This window comes from Pseudorasbora parva, chromosome 21 (genome assembly GCF_024679245.1).
Source record: "Pseudorasbora parva isolate DD20220531a chromosome 21, ASM2467924v1, whole genome shotgun sequence".
NCBI classification, from domain to species: Eukaryota; Metazoa; Chordata; class Actinopteri; order Cypriniformes; family Gobionidae; genus Pseudorasbora; species Pseudorasbora parva.
Genome location: NC_090192.1, coordinates 4,537,761 through 4,560,679, shown reverse-complemented (window position 1 = coordinate 4,560,679; position 22,919 = coordinate 4,537,761). Strand labels below are relative to the sequence as shown.

The window sequence follows — 22,919 nt, the reverse complement described above, 5'->3', positions numbered from 1 at the left end:
ATTGTTGTATTTATGAGAAGAACCTTTTTTATGAGAGAGAAAGCAGTGAGTTATGGTTATCTCAAAAGAAAGTGGCTCTCAAAAGGGCAAGTGATATAAAAGATTATTTCTTAATGGAGGAAACGGCTGGTATTCACGCTCGCTGATCAAGAGTGATGCAGATGCTCTGAAAAACCATCCAACTCTGGCAGCGGCTTAACCGTTTCGCAAACCTGACTGTGGCGAGCTCTTTAGAACGGCCTCGGAAACATACTATATATGATCTAAAGATGAATTTATCTTTTTATTGTACCAGAATATTTGTCATATTTAATTCAAATGACAGTGCTGTCATTATTTACTCATCCTCATGCATTTCACACCCAGACGACTTCATACTGTGTTACTGAAAACGCGACTTTTTGAAGAATATCTTTCCATATAATAAATTGAATGGATACTGGGGTTGTCAAGCTCAAAAATGACAAAAAGTAATGTCTGGAGGGGATTTGTTTTTTGTTTTTTAACATGTACAAGTTTGATTAAGCCATCAAAATATGAGGGAAAAAAATATAAATTAAAAAAATAATAATAATACAATAAAAAAAAAAAAAAATATATATATATATATATATATATATATATATATATATATATATATATATATATATATATATATATATATATATACACACATACACGTTTTTATATCTTTATATTTTAATTATAAAGGAAGAACAAAACTTGGTTAAGGTATTTAATTGACAAAATTATTTGGGCAAAAAAAAGGAAATGCATATAATAAATAAAATAAAGGAAAAGCATACATTGACTTCAACCTAATCAGTTATTATTTCATTGGTTCTCTCTTATTTTTGCATGTGTTCATAATATATTTGTATGGCACCCTGGCCAAAAAATGAGGAACAATTCCACAATCTCCACAATTTGGCATGTTTCATGTGTCATTTTTTAGCTTGTGAATTGAATTTACATATTGTTGAGTTAATGAAAGTTATAATGAGCATTGTAATGTTTGATGCTGATGTCATAACTAATGTCAGTAGACCGGCGAGATTTTAAAATGAGTGGTTCATTCATAAATCCATACGATTTTACCTTCATGCTGCGGAAATGATGACAAAAAACGGCTTAAATTTCTAATGTAAGTTGATCCATATGACTTGATGGTCATACGAGAAGTGGAGGAAGTCATTATTCATCAGTCATTAATGTTCCCTTACACTGATGTTTTGAAAAATTGGCTACAAAAGTCTTCAAAAATGACACGTCGACACCATTTTATACCAAATACCATTGGTTGTTAAAACCACATTGCAACCACCACGTTTGGCATTAAAACTACAGGCAGGAAACTGATTAGTCTGTCCCAAAGTGATCATATGGCTTCACAAGTCCTCCAATATAGCACACGAGTCACATAGATGACTTTTTAATATATTTGCATGGTGTTTTTTGTCAATTTCGAGCTTGACAGCTCCAGTCGCCGTTACACTATATGAAGAAAAAAAAGCGTCCTGGGTGTTTTTAAAAAAATCACCTATTTTACCAGGTTTTTCATGACGAGGGTGAGTAAATATATCAGAATTGTAGAAAGCACATTAGTTTGTCTAGGTCACAGACAGCGAGGATTGTTTATTCAGTGCATGCAGTGCAGCTAGGGATCGTGGGAGCAGATGTACTCATTAAACATGTATCGTAACGTGTCTTTTACATCAGTCAGTCATAGAATCACAATGAGGCAAATCTCCACGGTGGCCGTCTGGATGTCTATTCAATGCTAAGCCTGTAGTAACGCAGACTTAATGTAACCTAATAGTATCCAAGCGAGCTGGAGTTATAATGCTTGTTTGTGGACTCCCATCAGCCTCCAAGAGGAGAGCTGAGCGCTGTAAGAGAAACCGGAGATTAAAGCCCTATCCGAATGGGACTAGTTTTTCCAGAGGAAGTTCGCTTTGTGATTTTAAACTCGTCTGAATATGTCGGTTTTTGTCACACAGCCACAGTAAAAATTACCAAACAAATATAATATGCCCTTTTTGGATAATGGTTTGGAATATCAGTGACTGTGACATTTTTTCTTTAAGTCCCCCTGTAGTCAATAATTATATCCCTTAAACTCATCTTTTATCACCAAAATTGCTGTGAAAAAATGTATTTATGCCTTAAAATTCCTTGAATGTAACTCTACACCCTTGCTTTATTCAGTATATGCAGATTCATGACTATATAAATGAGCCCCGCCTCCACTCACTCGTACAGGTATCACACACTTACAGGTATATGTGCTGCATGTATCACTCTCTACAACTTCAGACACATATTGCATGGTAATTCATAAAATAAGCATTTGCTTGACTACGTTCTCAAAGAGCTAATAATGTGTTGCTAATGTTACACAAACCATGTTCCCATTCACATCTCAGTCTGACTTCTGACAATCAGTATCCTTAGAAACGCATTGAACATCACAGAACGTCAGTGGAGAAAAGCATATATGCTAAAGCACAGCCTACATGGTGACGTGTGATTGGTTATAAGGTAGTTTGTGACGTCAGAAACACCAGCAATTTTGCTGTTTTTGAGACTGTCTTAAGTTCACTGCAGTTTTAAAGAGAAAATACTCAGCAATGGTGGTGACTTATGAATTAGCACATGGTTTGTCTTAAAGCGTATAAAAAAAACACCACATAGACATACAAACACGATAAAAACTTAAAAACAGGGGGTCTTTAACTCTTCTCTGTCGTACCCAAAGATGAAGTGGTCAGCCCACATTCACTTTGTATTTAGACCTTTTTTCAAAATTGGTGGCTGCTGGGATCCCATTGAACATAGCGAGAGAATGAAGACAATAATGAGAGTGTGTTCACAGATTGCTCTGAATGGTTTTGTGATGCACACATCCAGATCACTTGATCATCCTACAAGCATTAGATGTTCAAACTACACTGCAAAAAGGATGCTCTTCCCCTGTGTTTTTGTCTTGTTTTCCAGTTGTCAGTGGGGTAAAAAAGATTCGACTTAATGCAAATAGGAAACTATTTATTCATTTTTCTTACTCCATTGGCAGGTATATGTCTTGAATTAAGCATAAACACACTTCATTTTGATACATTTTTTAAATATCTTAAAGAGGATCTATCCAATTGGACATATGCCAGATTTACAGCTTGTGTCAGCGCAAACCCTCTTTTGGCATTAGAAACTACTGTCTGGATTTACTAAAGACACGCAGTGATAAATTAACGTTGAAAAGGCTTGGACAGGGTTATTTTTGTGGCTGACCTTATTGCATATGAATTTGTAGGAGTTTCCTTTTCAGACGCAAAATTCAAGGGAGGAGAGTATTTAAATGAATCATGAGAGTTGCTTCATCCGTCCGTTAATCGTCTAAAGCCGATTCAAGCCGATTCAATGAAGCAACCATGTCCCGGGATTGATTACCGAATTCGACCCGGGTCGGGGACCTAGTAATATTGCGGTATTCGACCCGGGACGAGCGCTGTGTGAACAAAAGCCGAAACTAATGCCGCGACGTGTACGTAGTTATCGTGCGACTCCTAGAGCTTGTTTTTTTCAATAATACAACCCTGCAGTGCCAGAAGAGCTAGTCAGTGTTTTAAACGCAGAGAGTGTTCGTATACAAAAGAAACTAAAATTAAACAAGCAGAAATGTGCGCAAACTGGACACAAGTCGAGACCACGGAGCTCCTTACTATCCGTGCTGAAGCTGAGATCGCTCGCCATTATAAGTCACATCCGGATGTCACGAGTCAACTTGACCCGGGACCGTTACGGGTTGTGTGTGAAAAGCGCACATATTACGGTATTTTGCTGGCAGTGAGAATGGACCAAATCTAGCAACCCCGGGAACAAATGCCAGGTCACATTATCCGTGTATTTGCCGGAATTGCAGTGTGAAAGGGGCTCTAGTTTGTAAGGTTGTTAGGCTGGATGCCAGCCGAACTCAGCCCCTCCCACAACATTTGAGCTCGGGAAGTTCAGTCTGGACTCAATCCATAGAGGAGTGATTATGTCTGAACAGAAACTGTTCGGACCAATGAAATCAGCAGGGCGGGCTTTAGACGATTAACGGACAGATGATCAACAGTAACGTAATCAACCACGTCATCAATGGCGCCTGCCTTGGATTAAATTTGTTCAAATCCTAAACGGAGAGCTTTGGAAAAAAAATGTTACAACACCTGCAAAGATTGTTTTTTCCAGCGCGCCCTGAGACAGGGTTGCCAAGTTTTTACAACAAAACCAGCCAACTACTGGCCCAAAACACATTCCTGGGTCTATATATCACATAATTGAGGTCGCTTCAACCGACGGACATGGAAAATAACCCTCGGGAAAACCTCAAACTTGGCGACACAGTGCAGTTGAGCTCTGTTGACATTTGACAACTAAGTTATGCATCGCTTCGTTGCTCTGATTGGTTGTAGGTCTGTCCGATCGAGGTCTTTCCTGGTTCGGTTGAAACACACCTCATAATCACAGCCCAATGGAGCAGTATCAGACTCATATTCTGACTAGAATAGAGTATGACCACGTCAGGCTATAAGGTTGCTGTTTGAGCATGAAAAGGCTCTCCAAAGATCTCTGCATCTCTGAGTGTTTCCCTGGTTCTTGTCTCTTGGTTTGTGGATTAGTCTTTTGCCTCTGTCCCCTGCCTTGTTTGCTTGTTCAGATTGCCTGCCTGGATATCGACCTATTATCTGTACTTTGGATTACGTGTCTTTTTGAGTCTAGGAGCAGTACGTAACAGTTAAATAAGTAAATATTTAACTCAATTAAATAATTATTCCCCAAAATAAAGCGGCGGGCCTGGTTGAGTTAGTTAGCAGTGGGTGCTTCTCAAATGAATGCTTCCTCATTTCCTCGCTCCTCCGTCCTCCAGCCTGTGACCGTGAAACCGATCAAAGTTCGCTATCTTGAAGGACATCTCAGGAGCGAGGAGTGAGGAAGCTTCTAGAGGAGTTATGAGCGAGGATGCACAGGGGTGTCCTATGCAGAAGTCTTTCTTGCCGAGAAGCCTGACGCACATATAAATACTCCTCGCCCCGCACATGTCAAAATAATTTAAATTTATGCTTTACCTTTGCAGTTTAAATAGACCATATATCACACATATTTCAACAGAGCAAATTGCTTTATTACCATTATTATTTATGATTTTTCTAAATAACCAAACTTCAACATCCTAAGGGCAGATCCTTTGAGCGCAGCTGAAGATGCAGTGAAGTTACACTTGAGTGATCAAGAATTTTCCAATATACAAATAAGCTTTTCTTCGAGTCCTCCATCCTCGTTTTCTTTCCTCGCATCCTACACTCAAAATAAATAAATAAATGATTGCATGATGCTGTTCATTTTATTTAAGCAACTCATCTTGATTTAACACCATTATATCAGGTTTTTGGTTCAAATGTAACTGCTTCATGTTGTATTGTGACATAAAACCGTTTAACATAAAATCTTTGGCATAACTTGACGTTTTTATTTTCAAATAACATATTTCAATCAAGTAACCCAAACAAACTGGACATTCACTTCCCATCATGCTTTGCAAAGGGGCTGAATTTGGAGAGTAAATGTTTAAATACAGTGCCATTTTATACATTTTTAACAAGATGAGAAAATGGAGAGACTTTTTAATGTTTAATGTTGGTATTTAAAAGTTTGAGTTATGTTAGTGTTTTGGAGGTTACTGTGGTGAAGTGTAGAGCGTATGCTCAGGGTCAGGACCTGCTGATAACTATTAAAGCTGTTTTAATAATAAAAATCAACTACTTTGGGCATGCCATGGATGTAACAAAACCATATTCTGGCTAGCCAATACAATTTTCTAAAAGGATTTCTTGTTAGATAACAATTGTAAATTCATTTTAGAATAATTGAACTTAATAGTTTTGTTAACCTGATGTCTGCCTCAACTAAATGGCATTGAAAAAACCTTACGTTAAAAAAACTTAAGTTTACTGAAATAAACAATGTTAATTAAATTCAACATAACCAAGTTACGTGGAACCAGTTGACATAAAAAAGTTGAGTAAATCCAACGTATCATCTTTTTTTTTGTGAGTGATGTGGGGAGCTGAGGCACGAGGATGCAGAAATAAGAAATGAGGAAGCACCCAGTGTGTTGAAACACACGGAAGCACTTGACCAATCACAAAACACTGGTCCAGCTGACCAATCAGAGCACACTGTGTGTTTCAGAAGGAGGGGCTTCATAGAGACAGGAACTAAACAGTCATTCAATTACGTTTGTTAATTATGTCACGCAGGTGGTGGATTAATAACTGCTTTTAAAGAATTATTATGAGATCCAATTCATGCTCGCTATAAATCTCATTTCATGGTAAAATGTCATGAAGGGTAATTCTCATTTTTCTCAGTTATTTTGCTTAATTTCCAGATTCAATCATAAGCTTGTTCTTACGTACTAGGGCACGTCCGCACATGCACACTCTTCTTTAAATCTCTTGATAAACTAAAAGACATAAATCATAAATTTGTGTATATTCAAGTAAAAGATATAGATTGTTCTGAATGTCAGCTGCTCAAGATGAGGATGTATTAAGTCCACGTCAAGCTAACCACAGCTTCGTGGTTAGCATGTGGTCAACCACACAAGTTTGCGACGCTGTTTGCGAATGTTTGTTGGAACGATGGTTTCGGGAAACACCGGCTCGTTGAACTGTGTTGATAGCGACAGAACTTGCGACTATAGTTAGATAACGATGCTTTTTGGAAACGCACGCCTGAGCATTACTGACAGACTGGGAAGACAGGAGCCGCAGAAAATGCGGAAAATAATGTGTTTTTTGAACATTCAAGAATGAAAAAGCTATTCTTGTAGACCCCAAAAACAAAATCAGGCCTTTGTAAAAAGGCATAATAGGTCCACTTTAAGTCATTTTGCTTCTCTTGATTTAAGAACATTTTGATGTCTGTACAGGAAACATGACAAAAATACTGAGTAAGAAAAACATTTTTTTGCCGTGTACAGAGATCCTCCATATCAGTACATGTAATCCTCGCTTAATAATTGCTTAGAAAACAAATCCAGTCCGAACGAGAGATGTGTAGGAGGAAAAAAATGAAAGTCTGAAAAAAGAGATGAAAGGGGAATGATATAAATAATGTACTGAGGTAAGTGATGATCTCACTGAAACGGAGAGTGAGAAAATACTCACTATCAACACAAATGATGTAACAAGGAATGAATAAAAAGGAGGACAGAGAAAGAAGAAGAGGTGGATGAAAGAAGCATAGGTGTAATGATAATGGTAAGGCGAGGGATTACGGGTGAGAGGATGGAGATGAGATGAAGGGAGAGGAGAGGAGAATGCCGGCTGCGGATTGGCTGAGCTCCCGCGGCGGAGGAGATCAAAGCTGCAGGCTTTAACCGGCTCAGCCCATCAGAGAGAGGAGCGGAGGAGCTGGGGAGTTGAGGAGGTGTGAATGGAGCATCAGCCGGAGGAGTGCAGATTGGAGATTATGTAATGTTGTAGAGGTATTGTGTGGAGTGGAGCTGAAAGGAGAGATACCGAAGACATGTGAGCGTCCTAATTACAGGTTTCTAGGAGAGGATGAAAAGAAAGAATGGGGATGCAGGTGTGACGTAACACAATAAAACCGGAGCTTAAAGGGCTAGTTCACATTAAAAAAGAAGGTTACGCTTTATTTTAAATTGTATTTACTCAAATAAGTACTGAGTAATATGAATGAACTTAAATGTCCTTATAGAGCTAGTGTTAGGGTTAGGGTTTGGTTTAGGGTTAGTTAGTTACTTCATTATCTGTTGTCACCTTAAAATAAAGTGTATATCATATCACTCCAATCCCTGTCGCCGGTGGACACAGAAGGAGATGTTTAGCAGGATGTCCTGGCTGCTCTTTTCCATACGATGAAAGTGAACAGGGACTGAAGCTGTTGAGCTCTAAAAAAATGAATTTTCAAATGTCTTACTTTATTACAAATCATTAAAATGACACATGAGATCTAACATACAATTGAAAAAATAATAATTCTTTCAGCAAGGACACATTAAACGGATCAAAACTGGCAGGGAAGACATTCATAAAATTTATATTTCAAATAAATGCTGTTCTTTTGAACTTTCTATTCATCAAAGAATCCTGCAATAAGAAATGAATTAATGGTTTTCACCATTAATAAAATAATAAATGTTTCTGGAGCAGCAAATCATCATATTAGAATGATTTCTGAAGGATTATGTGACACTGAAGACTGGAGGACAGGAATAAATTAAATATAATATTCATAATATTACTGACTTGTAATATTATGAACATGTATGGACGTGTATTTTTGATGCAGCCTTGATGAGGATATGACTTCTTTCAAACATTTTGTTTAAATATGGTGCTTCAAGATAAATCGTTATTGCCATAAAGTTATTATACCAGAATATTTTAGTATATTGTACTTTTTGATAGTGTTTTGACATTTTTGGTGGCTTGGTAGCCCCAATCCCTATTAACTTTCAATGTCCCCCTGATATTTTCTTTCGTGTTCCATGTTTAAAATGACATGATGGAGAATAAATGACGACAGAACATTCATTAGGTGAACTATTTAACTCTGGCTGAACAAAGTCAGGCTGTGTTGCTTGGCTGGATTCATTTCTATTGCATTTGTATTTCCGTTATTGCGTAATGGGTCTCTAACTGGTCCATTAATGGCGGCTCAACCTGACTCAGCTCGATTTTAATGCACTGGAAGGTCCTCGTGAGAACCAACGTCTTTAATTCGATTCTGAGGCTACTGTAATTGCTTGTTTTCCAGTCTCACTGAAAACAGAACGTCAAATTCATCCACCTGCAGTTTCCTGGAATAAGATGCACCTGTGGCACTGCACACACATACACACACACACACACACACACAAACTCAATTTCAAAGTATTATCTCAGAACAAGGCTGTCTGGTCATATACACACAAGCAAACATGATAACACACAAAAGCACACACAAAATCAATTTCAAAGTGTGTGTGTGTGTGTGTGTGTGTGTGTGTGTGTGTGTGTGTGTGTGTGTGTGTGTGTGTGTGTGTGTGTGTGTGTGTGTGTGTGTGTGTGTGTGTGTGTGTGTGTGTGTGTGTGTGTGTGTGTGTGTGTGTGTGTGTGTGTGTGTGTGTGTGTGTGTGTGTAGAGAACCCTTTCCATTTCATCTGATCCGCTCACAATAAGACATCCACTCGCACAAAGTCGTTCTATGAAGACTCATTGAGCGCTGTGGAACATGTGCTGTCAAAAATAACCATTGAACTGAAAATAACACAAACTGCCTCTCAAAAGATGACAAAAGTCTCTCAGAAAATCACCTGTGCTGTATGTCTTGGATGAGTTTGAGCTACAGTAATGACTAGGCCTGTCATGATTCTTACATAATGATGCAATGAAAATATGATTAATAATGACAATAATAATTCTAATAATGAGTGATGTGCCTAAAGCGAGTTAGGCTTGCCATGGTTGTCGGTTACATTGCAGTACTTCAAATTTCACTCGTCACATGAAGGTAGTGAGGAGAGATGACTTGACTGAACAATGTGCATTTGGTGCCCAACAGATCTTGATCGTTGTGTGTACCTTTATAATAAATGTAACCCCTTTTTGGGTTCCTATTCACCACCATTATAAAGCTTGGATTAGCCAGGACAACGTCTGAAAGAAGAATGTCATATACACCCATGACGGCTTGAGTGTGAGTAATAGGGATAATGGGATAATTAAAATTTTGGGGTGAACTGTCCCTTTAATGGCATATGGGTTAATAATGATATGAAAGAGAGTAAATAATAACAGAATGCTAGGAAGGGATAATTGCCTTGTTGACTGGTTTCATTAATTGTTAGTAACATTGGCAGGATCTATCGGCTCCTCCTCTGACTGGCAGGATCTCTCTGTTAGCCGTTCTGACTCCACTTCAACCCCTCCCCAAAATTCCCAGCTGCTGCACTCACCCCATATACAGAAGCGTTCTCGCCCAGCTCTTTTCCCATGATTCCCAGTCACCTCCAGTCAGCCCTCATGCGCACACATTCAGTCCAGTCAGAGCAGAACTAGACATGCTTGGTTGACACAAGACAAGTCTTTGTTATCTAACACAGTAGGACTGAAATGGAGAAGTCCCACCACAAGAGTTTAGACAGAGGTTTGGAACCATTTTGCACCAAAACGGACTGTCCTGGAAAGACGGATAGGAGCGTTCACATTGACAACTTCAATCCGGATGTAATCAGAGTTTTGCGGGTAACGGAAAAGGATCATTTAGATGCCACCGTGGTCATCTTTATACTGTAAATCTGGGATTTTATCAGACTGCATTTGGAGAAAACGTGGATGTGTCGAACTGTTTGTGAGCATCATTGTGCAATGCATACATTCTGAGTTCTTGCTATAGCAATTGTTATAATAACGCTTGGCTTAGGTTCAATCAGATGAGCTCAACTTTTTTATGTCCTCTCATTATGTGTCCCATTAGCCACCAGTTCGGCCCACCTGGAGGACTTGGCCTATTTGGATGAGCAGAGACACGCCCCCCTGCGCACCTCCCTGCGGATGCCCCGGCAGAACTCGTCCGCGGGCCGCTCCGGGCAGGACCTGCGAGGTGAGCATCAGCCTCCAGCTGCTTAGCTTTGATTTATATCACCCTGATCCTGTGCATGGATGCCAACTCACAAATATATTTGGTTTGATGTCAAAAACTGTCCATAGATCCCTGTTTAGCCTCATTCTCTCGTTCTTCTGGCGTAGCTTTTCTTCGTCTGTCTCATTGACTCCCACTACGAGTGTTTGTACTGAAGGTCATCTACCCTCTGTCGCTGTGCATTACTGTCAGTGTGTCTGCTGAGACGCTGCGTTCAAAAAATGTACGATTTATTGCATAGAAAATGTCCATTCATTTGGACTGCACAGTTTTAAAATAAACATTTTTAAAAACAGTCAGTCGAACATAAATGAAACGGGTAAGATTTCTCTAAGAGTATTGAAAAACTGAAAGTGTTTAAATACACATTAACCAGTTTTATATATACTTATCATCATTAAGTCCAATGTGTTTCAGTGTCATACATGTTAGCTGAATATAACTGAATACATTTAAATGTTTTTACAATGATTTTAAGCAATTTAAATAAATGCGTTTTGAAAATATGGTTAATGCGTCACACTTTAATCTAGGGCCAATTCTCACTATTAACTATGACTTTTGCCTCAGTAAACTTCTAATTTACTGCTTATTAATAGTTAGTAAGGTAGTTGTTATGGTTAGGAATTGGGTGATTATGGGATGTAGAATATGGTCATGCAGAATAAGGAATTAATATGTGCTTTATACGTTTTAATAAACAGACAATATCCTAGTAATATGCATGCTAATAAGCAACTAGTTAGGAGTGAGAATTGAACCCTAAATTAAAGTGTTACAGATTATTTAAATAAAACCAAATAGATGCAGTTGAATGAGTTAATAATGGTTAAAATAAACTATGACACAATTTTTTTGTTGGAGTGCAGAAATATGCATCACATTAGATTTATTAATTTGTGTTAAAACTGTGTAATCCAAATGGATGGATTCTTTTACACAGTCGCTGTCAGGTGGTAACCTTATACCGTCAAAAACGCTGTATTTTATAAAATTATAAATAATAACACCGCATTTTCAAAGTTGATATTGTTGCTTTATATCTAGTCGGACACTTGGATGTGTCATTATGTTATTAACATATCACCAAAATCAAGCTTCAAATGAAGTTATGAGTTTTTCTGAGAATTTTGGATTCAGACGGCCACATCTAGCTTTGCAGTCATTCATGTGTTTTTTGTTTTGTTTTTTTTGGCCAAAATCCCATGTTATTAAAGAAGAAGCTGCTACACAAAGGCTATTTAAGGTTATGACTCGACTCGATGACAAATTAAAATTATAGACTTAGACAATCTTCTCCGCTCCTCAAATACAAAATATGGAAATATATATAGAGATACAAGGTTTCTGCCCAACAGTGAGGATATGCAATTTAAATACATAAATCTTAAATTTAGGCCTACATATTTTTGGAGTGCTAAACGCACTCAGATAAAGAGAGTAGGAACAATTTAACAGGCCTCCGTTGATGTCCGCTGGGAGAGGAGGACACATCTCGGCTCACATGCTCACCCTCACGCTTTATCTTCATCAGCTAATGAGGAATCCAGGGCCTTGGCGTGACCTCAAATCCTCCGGTTCCCCAGACGTACACACACACACACACACTCTCACACACACTCAGTGATGCTGGACTGTGTTACGCCTGCTGGTCTGCTGAGCCACTCTCACCTGGTGAATAATTAAAATAGCTCACTGCATCCGGTGAACGCAAAGGGAGAACGCAAAGGTGACTCTCATAATATGATACAGCTTATTATTAAACAGTGCCTTGAGGAACCATCGTCCTGACAGCAACTGACGGTTAAAAGCCCAACATCCGAGACAAGTTTTTTCTATCAAAATTGCACACACACTCTCACCAAAAAACGTACTATGAAATTGTTATGTAGTTATAATGGAATTAACGGGGCAACAATTAATGAAAGAATGGGTCGCTCTCAGGAGCTCAGTGAACTCAAGCGTGGGGCCGTGATCGGTTGCCACCTGTGCAATAAGTCCATTTGTGAAATGTTCTCACTACTAAATACTGCACATTCAACTGTTAGTGGGATTATAACAAAGTGAAAGCAATTGGGAACAACAGCAACTCAGCTTCGAAGTGGGAGGCCACATAAAATCACAGAGCGGGGTCAGCAACTGCTAAAGGTCACAGTGCGCAGAAGTCGGCAACTTTCTGCAGTCAATAGCCACAGACCCCCAATCTTCTGTGTCCTTCAGATGAGCTCAAGATCAGTGTGTAGAGAGCTTCATGGAATGGGTTTCCATGGCCGAGCAGCTCATCCCAGCCTTACATCACCAAGAGCAATGCAAAGAGTGGGATGCAGTGGAGTAAAGCAGCCGCCACTGGACTCTAGAGCAGTGAGACGTGTTCTCTGAGCGACCAATCACGCTTCTCTGTTTGGCAATCCGATGGACAAGTCTAGGTTGCGCAGTTGCCAGGAGAACAGTACTTCCCTGACTGCATTGTGCAAAGTGTAAAGTTTGGTGGACATGGTGGTTATGGTGTGGGGTTGGGCTTGGCCCCTTAGTTCCAGTGAAAGGAACTCTTAATGCTTCAGCATACCAAGACATTTTGGACAATTTCATGCTCTCAACTTTGTGGGAACAGTTTGGGGACGGCCCCTTCCTGTCCCAACATGACTGCGCTCCAGTGCACAAAGCGTCGGTCCATAAAGACATGGATGAGCGAGTTTGGGTTGGAGTAACTTGACTGGCCTGCACAGAGTCCTGAGCTCAACCGATAGAACAGCTTTGGGATGAATTAGAGCGGAGACTGAGAGCCAGGCCTTCTCGTCCAACATCAGAGCCTGACCTCACAAATGCGCTTCTAAAAGAATGGGCAAGAATCCCCATAAACACACTCCTAAACCTTGTGGAAAGCATTCCCAGAAGAGCTGAAGCTGTTAGAGCTGCAAAGGATGGGCCGACTCCATATTAAACCCCACGGATTAACAATGGGATGTCATTAAAGTTCATGTGCATGTGAAGGCACCGTCCCAAAACTTTTGGCAATATAGTGTATATAAAAAAAAAAACAGTAAAAACTTTAATATTTTGAAATATTATTGCAATTTTAAAATAGCTATTTTCTATTTGAAGATGTAATTTATTCCTGAGATCAAAGCTGAATATTCAGCATCATTACTCCGGTTCTCAGTGTCACTTCAGAATCCTTCCATGATCCTTCAGAAATCATTCTGACATACCGATTTATTATCAGTGTTGAAAACAGCTGTGCAGCTTCATATTTTTGTGGAAAACATAATATATTTTTTCATGATTCTTTGAAGAATAGAAAGTTCAAAAGAGCAGCCTTTATGTGAAATAGAAATCTTTTGTAACATTATAAATGTTTTTGCTCAATTTAAAGTGTCCTTGCCAAATACAAGTATTAGTTTCTTTTAAGACTATAAGCTTTGAAATGCAGAAGAAATTGTTATTTTTTTACATAGAGAACAGCAGAATCTTTGAACGCCGAACACTTAAAAACTGAGAGGTGATCTGTATATTTTTTCTCTGGCAGTGAACATTATGCCACGATATGCGGTCGATAGAGTGTTAAACACATAACATTTCTTTAGAGTAATATAACTACACCACTTTACTGTGCGTCACCCCTCTCAGTTCAACACTATCTCCACTCGTCATCACGATTAGCCTTCTGTGTGTGAGAAACGGCTTATTTCACCTCTTAAATGGATTACGAGCTCTCCATGTGAGGTATTTACTGTCACGACTGATCGTTAAACCAGACGCTTGATTTGAAGTGCTCTGACACCTATCGAGTGTCTTCAGGTGTGTGTTCATCTGTTTGTATGTAAGTACTATGTTACAGTAAACCACCGTAATGTTTAATTCTCATATTCTTTTACCATCGTATATGTACCACAAAGGGTACTTGACTCGATATGTCGAACTTGTTGATATGAATTAAGCACATTTGTGGTTTGGTGTTGATGAAGAAGTAGCTGTGAATGTTCAGGATATCAGTTTGTAAGCGGTAAACTATAGTCATGACCACTAGGCTAATGGCCAATTTTAAATTTCTCAGGCATAAATATATCCTACCTCAAATTAAATCAAAAATGTAATTTTTGTCCCCTTATTGGCGCATTGGGAAAGATCAGAGCAAGAGATCAAATGTCTTTGATGGTCAGACTGTCACTCTCACCATTTTAAAAGCCTTCATTAACTTGCTTTTGCCACCTAACAAGTGTACACTTTGGATCTTAAATGCAGATGTGACTTAGCCAGTAATCACAATTGTGGAAAATGACGATTTTCAGATCAACCCATCTCTCACATCCTCACGTTTCCTCGTCTCACCTGAAGTCCTCACCTTTTTTTTTTTTTGAGTGATTTGCTTTTTTCAGTGCAAGCTCTCTCTTCCTCTTTCTCTCTCTCTCTCTCTCTCCTGTCGCCTGTCTGTGTCTGTCTCAGCTTCCGCTAACAGCCATGCCTGGCAGTCACAGTCACGTAAGTGTGTGTTCCTGCACAGGCTGATCTCTGTCCCTTCTGTCCTGTGTGAAATGTCCCCTTGTGACTAGCCGTAGTAGTGCGGTCTTCTGGAACTGCTGTATCGTGCTGTATTTGGTGATGTGGACGAATTAATTGTCTGGTGGGTTTAGAAACATGGGGCCCTATGAAATCTATTTTATTTTATTTTTTTTATGCTTAATTTTTCCATACTTTTGTTTGCAATTTATATTATATTATATTATATTATATTATATTATATTATATTATATTATATTATATTATATTATATTATATTATATTATATTATATTATATTATATTATATTATATTATACATATTTATTAATATGTATTTATATTATGTGCATACAATAATATAATATAATATAATATAATATAATATAATATAATATAATATAATATAATATAATATAATATAATATAATATAATAAATTCATATAATATAGTATAATAAATTTATATTATACATATTTATTAATATGTATTTATATTATGTGCATACAATAATATAATATAATATAATATAATATAATATAATATAATATAATATAATATAATATAATATAATATAATATAATATAATATAATAAATTCATATAATATAGTATAATAAATTTATGCTATCTTTGCTTACTTTTCCCCCCAAAAAATAATGCATTTTATTTTATATTATATTATATTATATTATATTATATTATATTATATTATATTATATTATATTATATTATATTATATTATATTATATTATATTATATTACATTACATTATATTATATTAAATTATATTATATTATATTGTACATATTTATTGATAATATCGGTATGTGCATAAAATATATGCATTATAATATAAAATAATGTTATACATCTATATTTGTAATTCATTTTATGCTTAATTCTCTCAAACTTTTTTTGTAATTATTATATTATATTACATTAATTTACATCACTTTACATTACATTACATTACAATATATGTTATATGTTATATATTTATAATAATTTTAGGATTATCCACATTTTATCATCAAAACGACTAATCAAATTTCTTTATAAAACATTAACAATTGAGTACATTTTTTTTAAATTGTAAAAAAAAAAATACATTTAAATGTATAATTATATATAATTAAAGTTAGTTTAGTCAAAAGAAAATGTAACAATTCATATCAATACAACAACATAACATTGCCATATTTTTGTTGAATGTTATTGATTTGTCTCCAGTTCCATTTTGGGTTTCAGGATACATCATAGGGCCCTAGATGTGTGTCTTTCTGTGTCTGCGGATTAATTTTTAAATGCATTTGGATTTGTGTGTGTGTGTGTGAGGTTTGAGAGGTTGCATGCATGTGCGTGTGAGTGTGTGTGTGAGTGTGTGTGTGTGTGTGTGTGTGTGTGTGTGTGTGTGTGTGTGTGTGTGTGTGTGTGTGTGTGTGTGTGTGTGTGTGTGTGTGTGTGTGTGTGTGTGTGTGTGTGTGAGAGAGTGTATTTCTGATAGACATTCATAATAGTTCATACTTTCTCTCCATCTCCAGTGCGATTCGCTCCGTACAGACTGCAGGACATCGCACTAAAGCCGCTGCTTTTCGAGGTGCCCAGCATCACCATGGACTCTGTGTTTACTGGTCGTGATTGGCTCTTCCAGGAGATTGATGCCTACCTACGAACCGCCCACTCCGGCACGAATCGCGGCGTGGTTCTGGTGGGCAACATCGGCTATGGCAAGACGGCCATCATCTCACGCCTCGTGGCTCTCAGCTGCCATGGCAACCGTATGCGACAGATCGCCTCTGACAGCCCACAGGCGTCGCCAAAACGTAAGGATTATTATTAGCATACGTGACTTTTACAAAGTTTTCTGACCAAACTTCATATGCTGTCTGTCAGCCGCAGTGTTTCTGTGCCACAGCGCTAAAACGAATTGAGCCAGGCAGTGTGTAAATACTCCTTCAGTGCTTAAAGTGAGAAAAAAAACAGTGCCGGTACTCAGGGCCGGATTATCCATAGACGGGATTGGGAGAGTGCCCTGGGGCACAAGACAATAGGGGGGCACCCAGGGCCGGATCATCCAATGGGCAATGGGCACGCACGGGTCCAGGTGCCTAAACGAGTGGAAGAAAAAAGACCATATAAGACCAATTTGCACACAAGAGTTTACCACAATAAAAACAATAGAATGTAATAAATTCTTGTACATGAGCAAAAAGCTTCCTAATGTATGTTGGTGCAGGATGATGTCTTTTTAGTTCATGAGGCTGTTTTAGATCATGATTGATAGGAACGGCTCGCCCAAATCTTATTACACTTTTGGAGCGCGCTGGTGAACGCGCCTACGGTGATTCATGGGCCACTCATGCAAAATGAAACGATTGGACTTCAGTCCTAGTGCACAGATAATTGTCATGTTCAGTTCGCACGGCTTATAAAAGCTCTGAATGTGTGATGTATACAATTATTTAATAGCCCGATTATACAGTATGTTTCGGTGTGGGCGGTCAGAGTACCGGCAACATGTGAGAAGTGCCGGGAAGCGAGGAAAATTAGGCTACGCTACAGATTAACATTTAGAAGTGTGGACCGGCGTACTTCGAGCACTGCTTCTCCACCAATAGTGTCACCAAATATAATCACAAAAATGAATATTGTATAGTGAACATATGCTCATTGCAAAACTTACATCTACCTACATTTCTGCAAAACTTACCTATTCAAACAATTCCCTCCAGTTTCCATCTGAAATTAACTCTAGTGGCAGAAAAAAAAAACATTTTATTCCTTTTTACACACGTTATGATTACAGGGGCAGAGCATCGATTAATAAAGACTTATTTTTGTGAAGTTCCTCTTAGATTAAAAGGTACAAAAGCTGTCACTGGGACAGTTCCTCTTCAAAGGGTGCACACTGGGACCTTATGTACCCCTAATGGTTGCATATTTGTATATTTTAAAAGGATGAACACACAGTGACAGCTTTTGTACTTTTTCTGAGACTGTATGACCTCAAAACCATTTCACCATTATGCATCATTTTATAAACTAATACATTTGATGTTTGCATTACATAACAAGCTCTAAAGGACTTTTCTGTTGTTGTAAACTTGATCGGTTGCTCACCTGGTACAGTGTTATTTGCATCAGTAAATGTGTTTTTATCTCTTCTATCGGTTTGGTTTAGTCAGGGTTGAGTGTAGAGGTCGACCGATAGTGGATTTTACAGATAATGATTATTAGGTTGGCCCACGCTGGCCAATAACCGGTTTATCAATCAAAAATGAATACTGAACAAAAACAACATAAAAAAAACACATATGAATGTGCTGATCTTTATTACATAAATTGAAAAACAGTACTGAAGCATGATAAGGTACTGTACTTTTTAAATTTATGAAATAGTAATACATTAATTATACCTAGATTATTCATGTTAGTTAAATGCATTAACTAATGTTACGAGATTTTATAAATGTAAAAATGTATTGGTAAATGTTAAAATTGAACAATACTTTTATTAATTGATTGTTGTACACCTGCTTGTTTATGTGTTATCATGAATAGGCCGATTGTTTTTGTACTACATTGTAAAGCGACCTTGGGTTCCTGAAAGGCGCTATAAAAAATAAACATATTATTATTATTATTATTATTATTATTATTATTATTATTATTATAGTTAAACTTAGTTAATGTTACAAATGGACTCTTATTGTAAAGTATTACAATTTCATATAAATCCAAAAAATCACGCTTAAAGTTGACCATCTTTAAATATCTACACAAAGGCATTCAAATTAGACATATATATATATTGTATGTATACTCACATTTTATTTGCTTTTATTTTAGAACACTTGATGATTATCTAATCAAAGTAACAAAATCAGTATTACAATGACGATAAAAAAGTGCGCTGTACGATGGTGCTCTTTTTTGTTGCATTGTTTTCATATCACATATTTTAGTAGTCATCAAAATACGTATCATTCGAAAGCTTACAAACTCAAAATTCATCCAGTGAAAACCGTTATTAAATTGGACGTTGCGTCACCATGGAAACCGTACTCTAAATTCTTTTAGCAAGCTCCTCCCCTAGTGGGCGGTGTCATGTTTCATATTAAAACATTTATTTTATAGTCAAAACCTTTTCTAATCTTGACAAAACACAAACATTTTTATTTTAAAGTACATTAATTTACCGTCAATTTAAAACTTCCATGATTTTTTCATACTTTATTTTTTTGAAGGGGTTAATATGCAACTTCACTGCATAACAAATGCAAAAAAGTGACCAGCTGGATATAAACTAATGTTTGTGACATTAAACATTTGTCATACATGTTTGTTTTTTTTGTTGCTTGGTTTCATTGACATCGACCTTGTTTTAACTAATTAAGGGACTAACTGTGATAGTTTTTAATGGGCAAAACCAATCAATTGGTCGACCGCTAGATGGCACGTTATTCTTCAAACACAATAAAGAGTTAACCTTAACTATAACTCAACATCTGACGTAATAAAACATTGCCAGATTCACGTTAAAGTGAATTTTGGATAGTTTTGGATAAAATGGAACATTTCATTTTGAATGTGACGCAGAACGTGCAATGAGCAATGTAATGTTATTTTGCAGAAATGTCGCTACAGGCATGTTTTACCAATGAACCTGGGTTGAATATAATTCATTGTTTTCGCTCATATTGTCAGATGGAGAAGGCATTCCTCTCACGCAGCCCCAGCCTTCCCATGGGACACTGGGAGGAAGTTGCCCCGGAACTCCAGAAATGAGGAGGAGACAGGAGGAGGCCATGAGGAGGCTCGCGTCGCAGGTACAAACGCACACACACACACACACACACACACACACACTCCCGGTTCTCACATCAATCTTCTCACAATAGATCCTGTTGACTGGTAGAATTGCTTCTGCTCACACACAAAAGGCCCGTCTTAATCTGTGCGGGCTTGCTGTCATGGTCTCAGCTGTTGCATTATGCAGATATGTTTAAAAAAGAGAAGTACGTTTGCCGCTGAGCCTCATAAATTATTTATTCAGGCAGAAAGCAATTTCCTTGCCATGCTATTAGATCTAGTTAAGGCAATGCATTAATAATCGACTCTCACTTTCTACCCTTCTGTGTGGTTTAAGTTCTTTTAAAACACTTGTATGAGTAAATTAATATTCTAATATGGTGGATCATCTCTCTGGCTGTCACAGCCATGATTCGCCGTCTGATATCTCATTTCTCCGGAGTTCATTGTCTCCGGCCTTGTGAAGCTCTCTCGATGCATTTAAAGAGCACCAGGCCTGTGTGCCACTGGATCTAAATGACCGTAGCTTTCCCTGTTAGTCCATCACACCTCATTATGTGTTTTTTGGAGTTTGCAGAGCTTCAGGGACTGTCTCTGGTGTTTGAAAAATCCTTTCTCTAGTCTTCAATAGTGCACATCATCACACTGAATGGAAAACTGAAAATAAAGGCAGCCTTGGTGAGAATGCATAAATAACTACGTTGTCATTTCAACATGGGCAAGACTTTAGGAGGTAAAAACATTTTTGGTTACATTTTAGCCAACCTTGATCACCAAGTTCTAAATGCCGCTGTAACAGAGGACTTGCAGTGTGAACTGAACACCACACTCATACACGCTCACCAAGGATAAAAATACAGTAAAAACAGTAATATTGTGAAAGTCATTGGTGAAAATCATGTTGTGTGTATGTCTATGTGGTGTTTTAATATGCTTAAAAACAAATCAACATCATTGCTGAGTATTTTCTCTTTAAAACTGCGGTGAACCACAAGTTCAAGTTCAGCCAAGAGGTCAATATGTGACGTTTAGATCTTCTATGCACATCAAAGTTCTCACATATACACACACACACACAAACACACACACATACGTCTGGTGCGCTATCTTTCTGAGGACTCACCATAGACGTAATGGTTTATCCCGTACAAACCATATATTCTGTCCTCCTACACTGCCCCTGCCCCTAAACCTACCCATCACAGGAAACATTCTGCATTTTTACATTTTCAAAATAACTCATTATGTATGATTTATAAGCTTTTGTACCCATGGGGACCTCAATTTAGGTCCCCACAGTGACACGAGTCCCCATGAGTCTGTGTGCATTCAGGTTGAAGTCCCCACCAGGTTAGAAAAAACATGTACACACACACACACACACACACACACATGCAGTAAGCATGAAACTCTTGAGTTCTCAGAAGCGCCATAGGCATCTAGTCTGACTTGAGTAATTATGTGCGTCTCTCTCTGTAAGTTCTGCTGAATTATGAGCAGCTCTGGGCCCCCTGCTCTGTCTGCTTCACGCTTATTTCAGAAGTGTTGAATAATGAACACCAGGACAGATGAAGGTGAAATCGGAGCTGTGAAGGTGTCACTACATTGTGCTGATTTCCTTTGAACACTGTAGCTGTATTCTCAGTGAAAATACGCCGTGATGATTTGGACCTTTTTTACTACTGATGCTTCCAATTTCAGGTGCAATAAATATGTCTGGAAAGTATGCTTTTGACAGATACTACAATCCTTAAAGGTGCTATAAGAGAGCTCAGAAGTTTTGTGAACTCCTATGACACGCCCTGTTTCCAACACCCCACCCTCCCTACTTGTCAGCCAAACAAATGTCAGCAATCCTGAATGTGCAAAATGATTCACAGACTGAGGCTAAGCATTTCAGATTTGCATGCAAAACATGTTTACAGCACATTTATATAGTCTTTAAATAGCATAGTATAATATACTCTCCTTTGTTTAAAGGTGCACTGTGTACGGTTTAGCGGCATCTAGGGTTGCGAAGTGCAACCGCTCACCCCTCCCTTTCAAAGCACAGAAGCTACGGTGGCCGACACAGGACAAAGATGTCATCGTCCGAGACAGCAGAGAGTAGCTAGCGCTCTGTAGAGGAGTTTGTCCATTTAGAGCTACTGTAGAAACATGACGGTGTAAAATGGTGACTTCACTGTAAGGGGTTTTAAAGTGTAGATGGTGTCTGTGTAGATAGATGGCTCATTCTAAGGTAATAAAAACATAAAAGGACATTATGTAAGGTCTTTATACTCCACTGAAAACATAGTTATGTGCATTATATTGGATTTTCGTCAATTAAATAGTAGGGCCGGGACTTTAACGCGTTAATTAAGATTAATTAATTAGGCAAAAAAATTAAAAATTTAACCGCATTTATTTTTGCACCGCGGAACGTTTTTCAATGAATCAGTTTCGATGGACCGATTATACTGGAACACCAACTAGCGCTCTGGAGTCAAGACAACAACAAACCTTGGGTGCGTCTCAATCAGCTCCCTAGTTCAGTAGTCAGGGTACTGATCAGGGAGTCAGCCCATTGACTTATGTCTTGATCAGTGCCCTGACTAGGGAACTATGGAGCTGATTGAGACGCAGGGCATGAGTGAACATGAACGAAGAAGCTGATGAGACCGCTTTGCTCGGCCCCGTGGATGGGAAATTTTGTTTTAAAAAACGAAAGAATGGAAGCGTCGTCAAGAGCAGGGTTGTGTGCAAGCTATACAACAAGGAATTTGCATATCACCACAGTACATCGAGCCTCAAATATCACAAATATGCTTTTGCTACACTTAATGGCAAACATTGCGCTGGTCTGCTGGACTGAAATAAATAAACAATATTTTGTTGATTAAGCTTATGTATTCAGTCATTATTCAATGGTATACT

The 22,919-nt window shown here is 37.9% G+C and overlaps 1 protein-coding gene across 9 annotated transcripts in view; it reads left to right on the top strand.

Annotated features, from left to right (window-relative positions):
* Positions 1–22,919, top strand: part of tanc2b (tetratricopeptide repeat, ankyrin repeat and coiled-coil containing 2b) — a 258,320-nt gene that overhangs the window by 208,695 nt on the left and 26,706 nt on the right. For 7 of the 9 annotated variants that reach the window (XM_067429932.1, XM_067429929.1, XM_067429930.1 and 4 more), the window contains 4 exons: positions 10,528–10,653; positions 15,136–15,171; positions 16,733–17,014; positions 19,899–20,020. In XM_067429932.1, the coding sequence (XP_067286033.1) occupies positions 10,528–10,653; positions 15,136–15,171; positions 16,733–17,014; positions 19,899–20,020 (566 nt within the window). The remainder of the gene's footprint in view (positions 1–10,527; positions 10,654–15,135; positions 15,172–16,732; positions 17,015–19,898; positions 20,021–22,919) is intronic. The other 2 variants (XM_067429931.1, XM_067429937.1) reach the window with 1 other exon arrangement.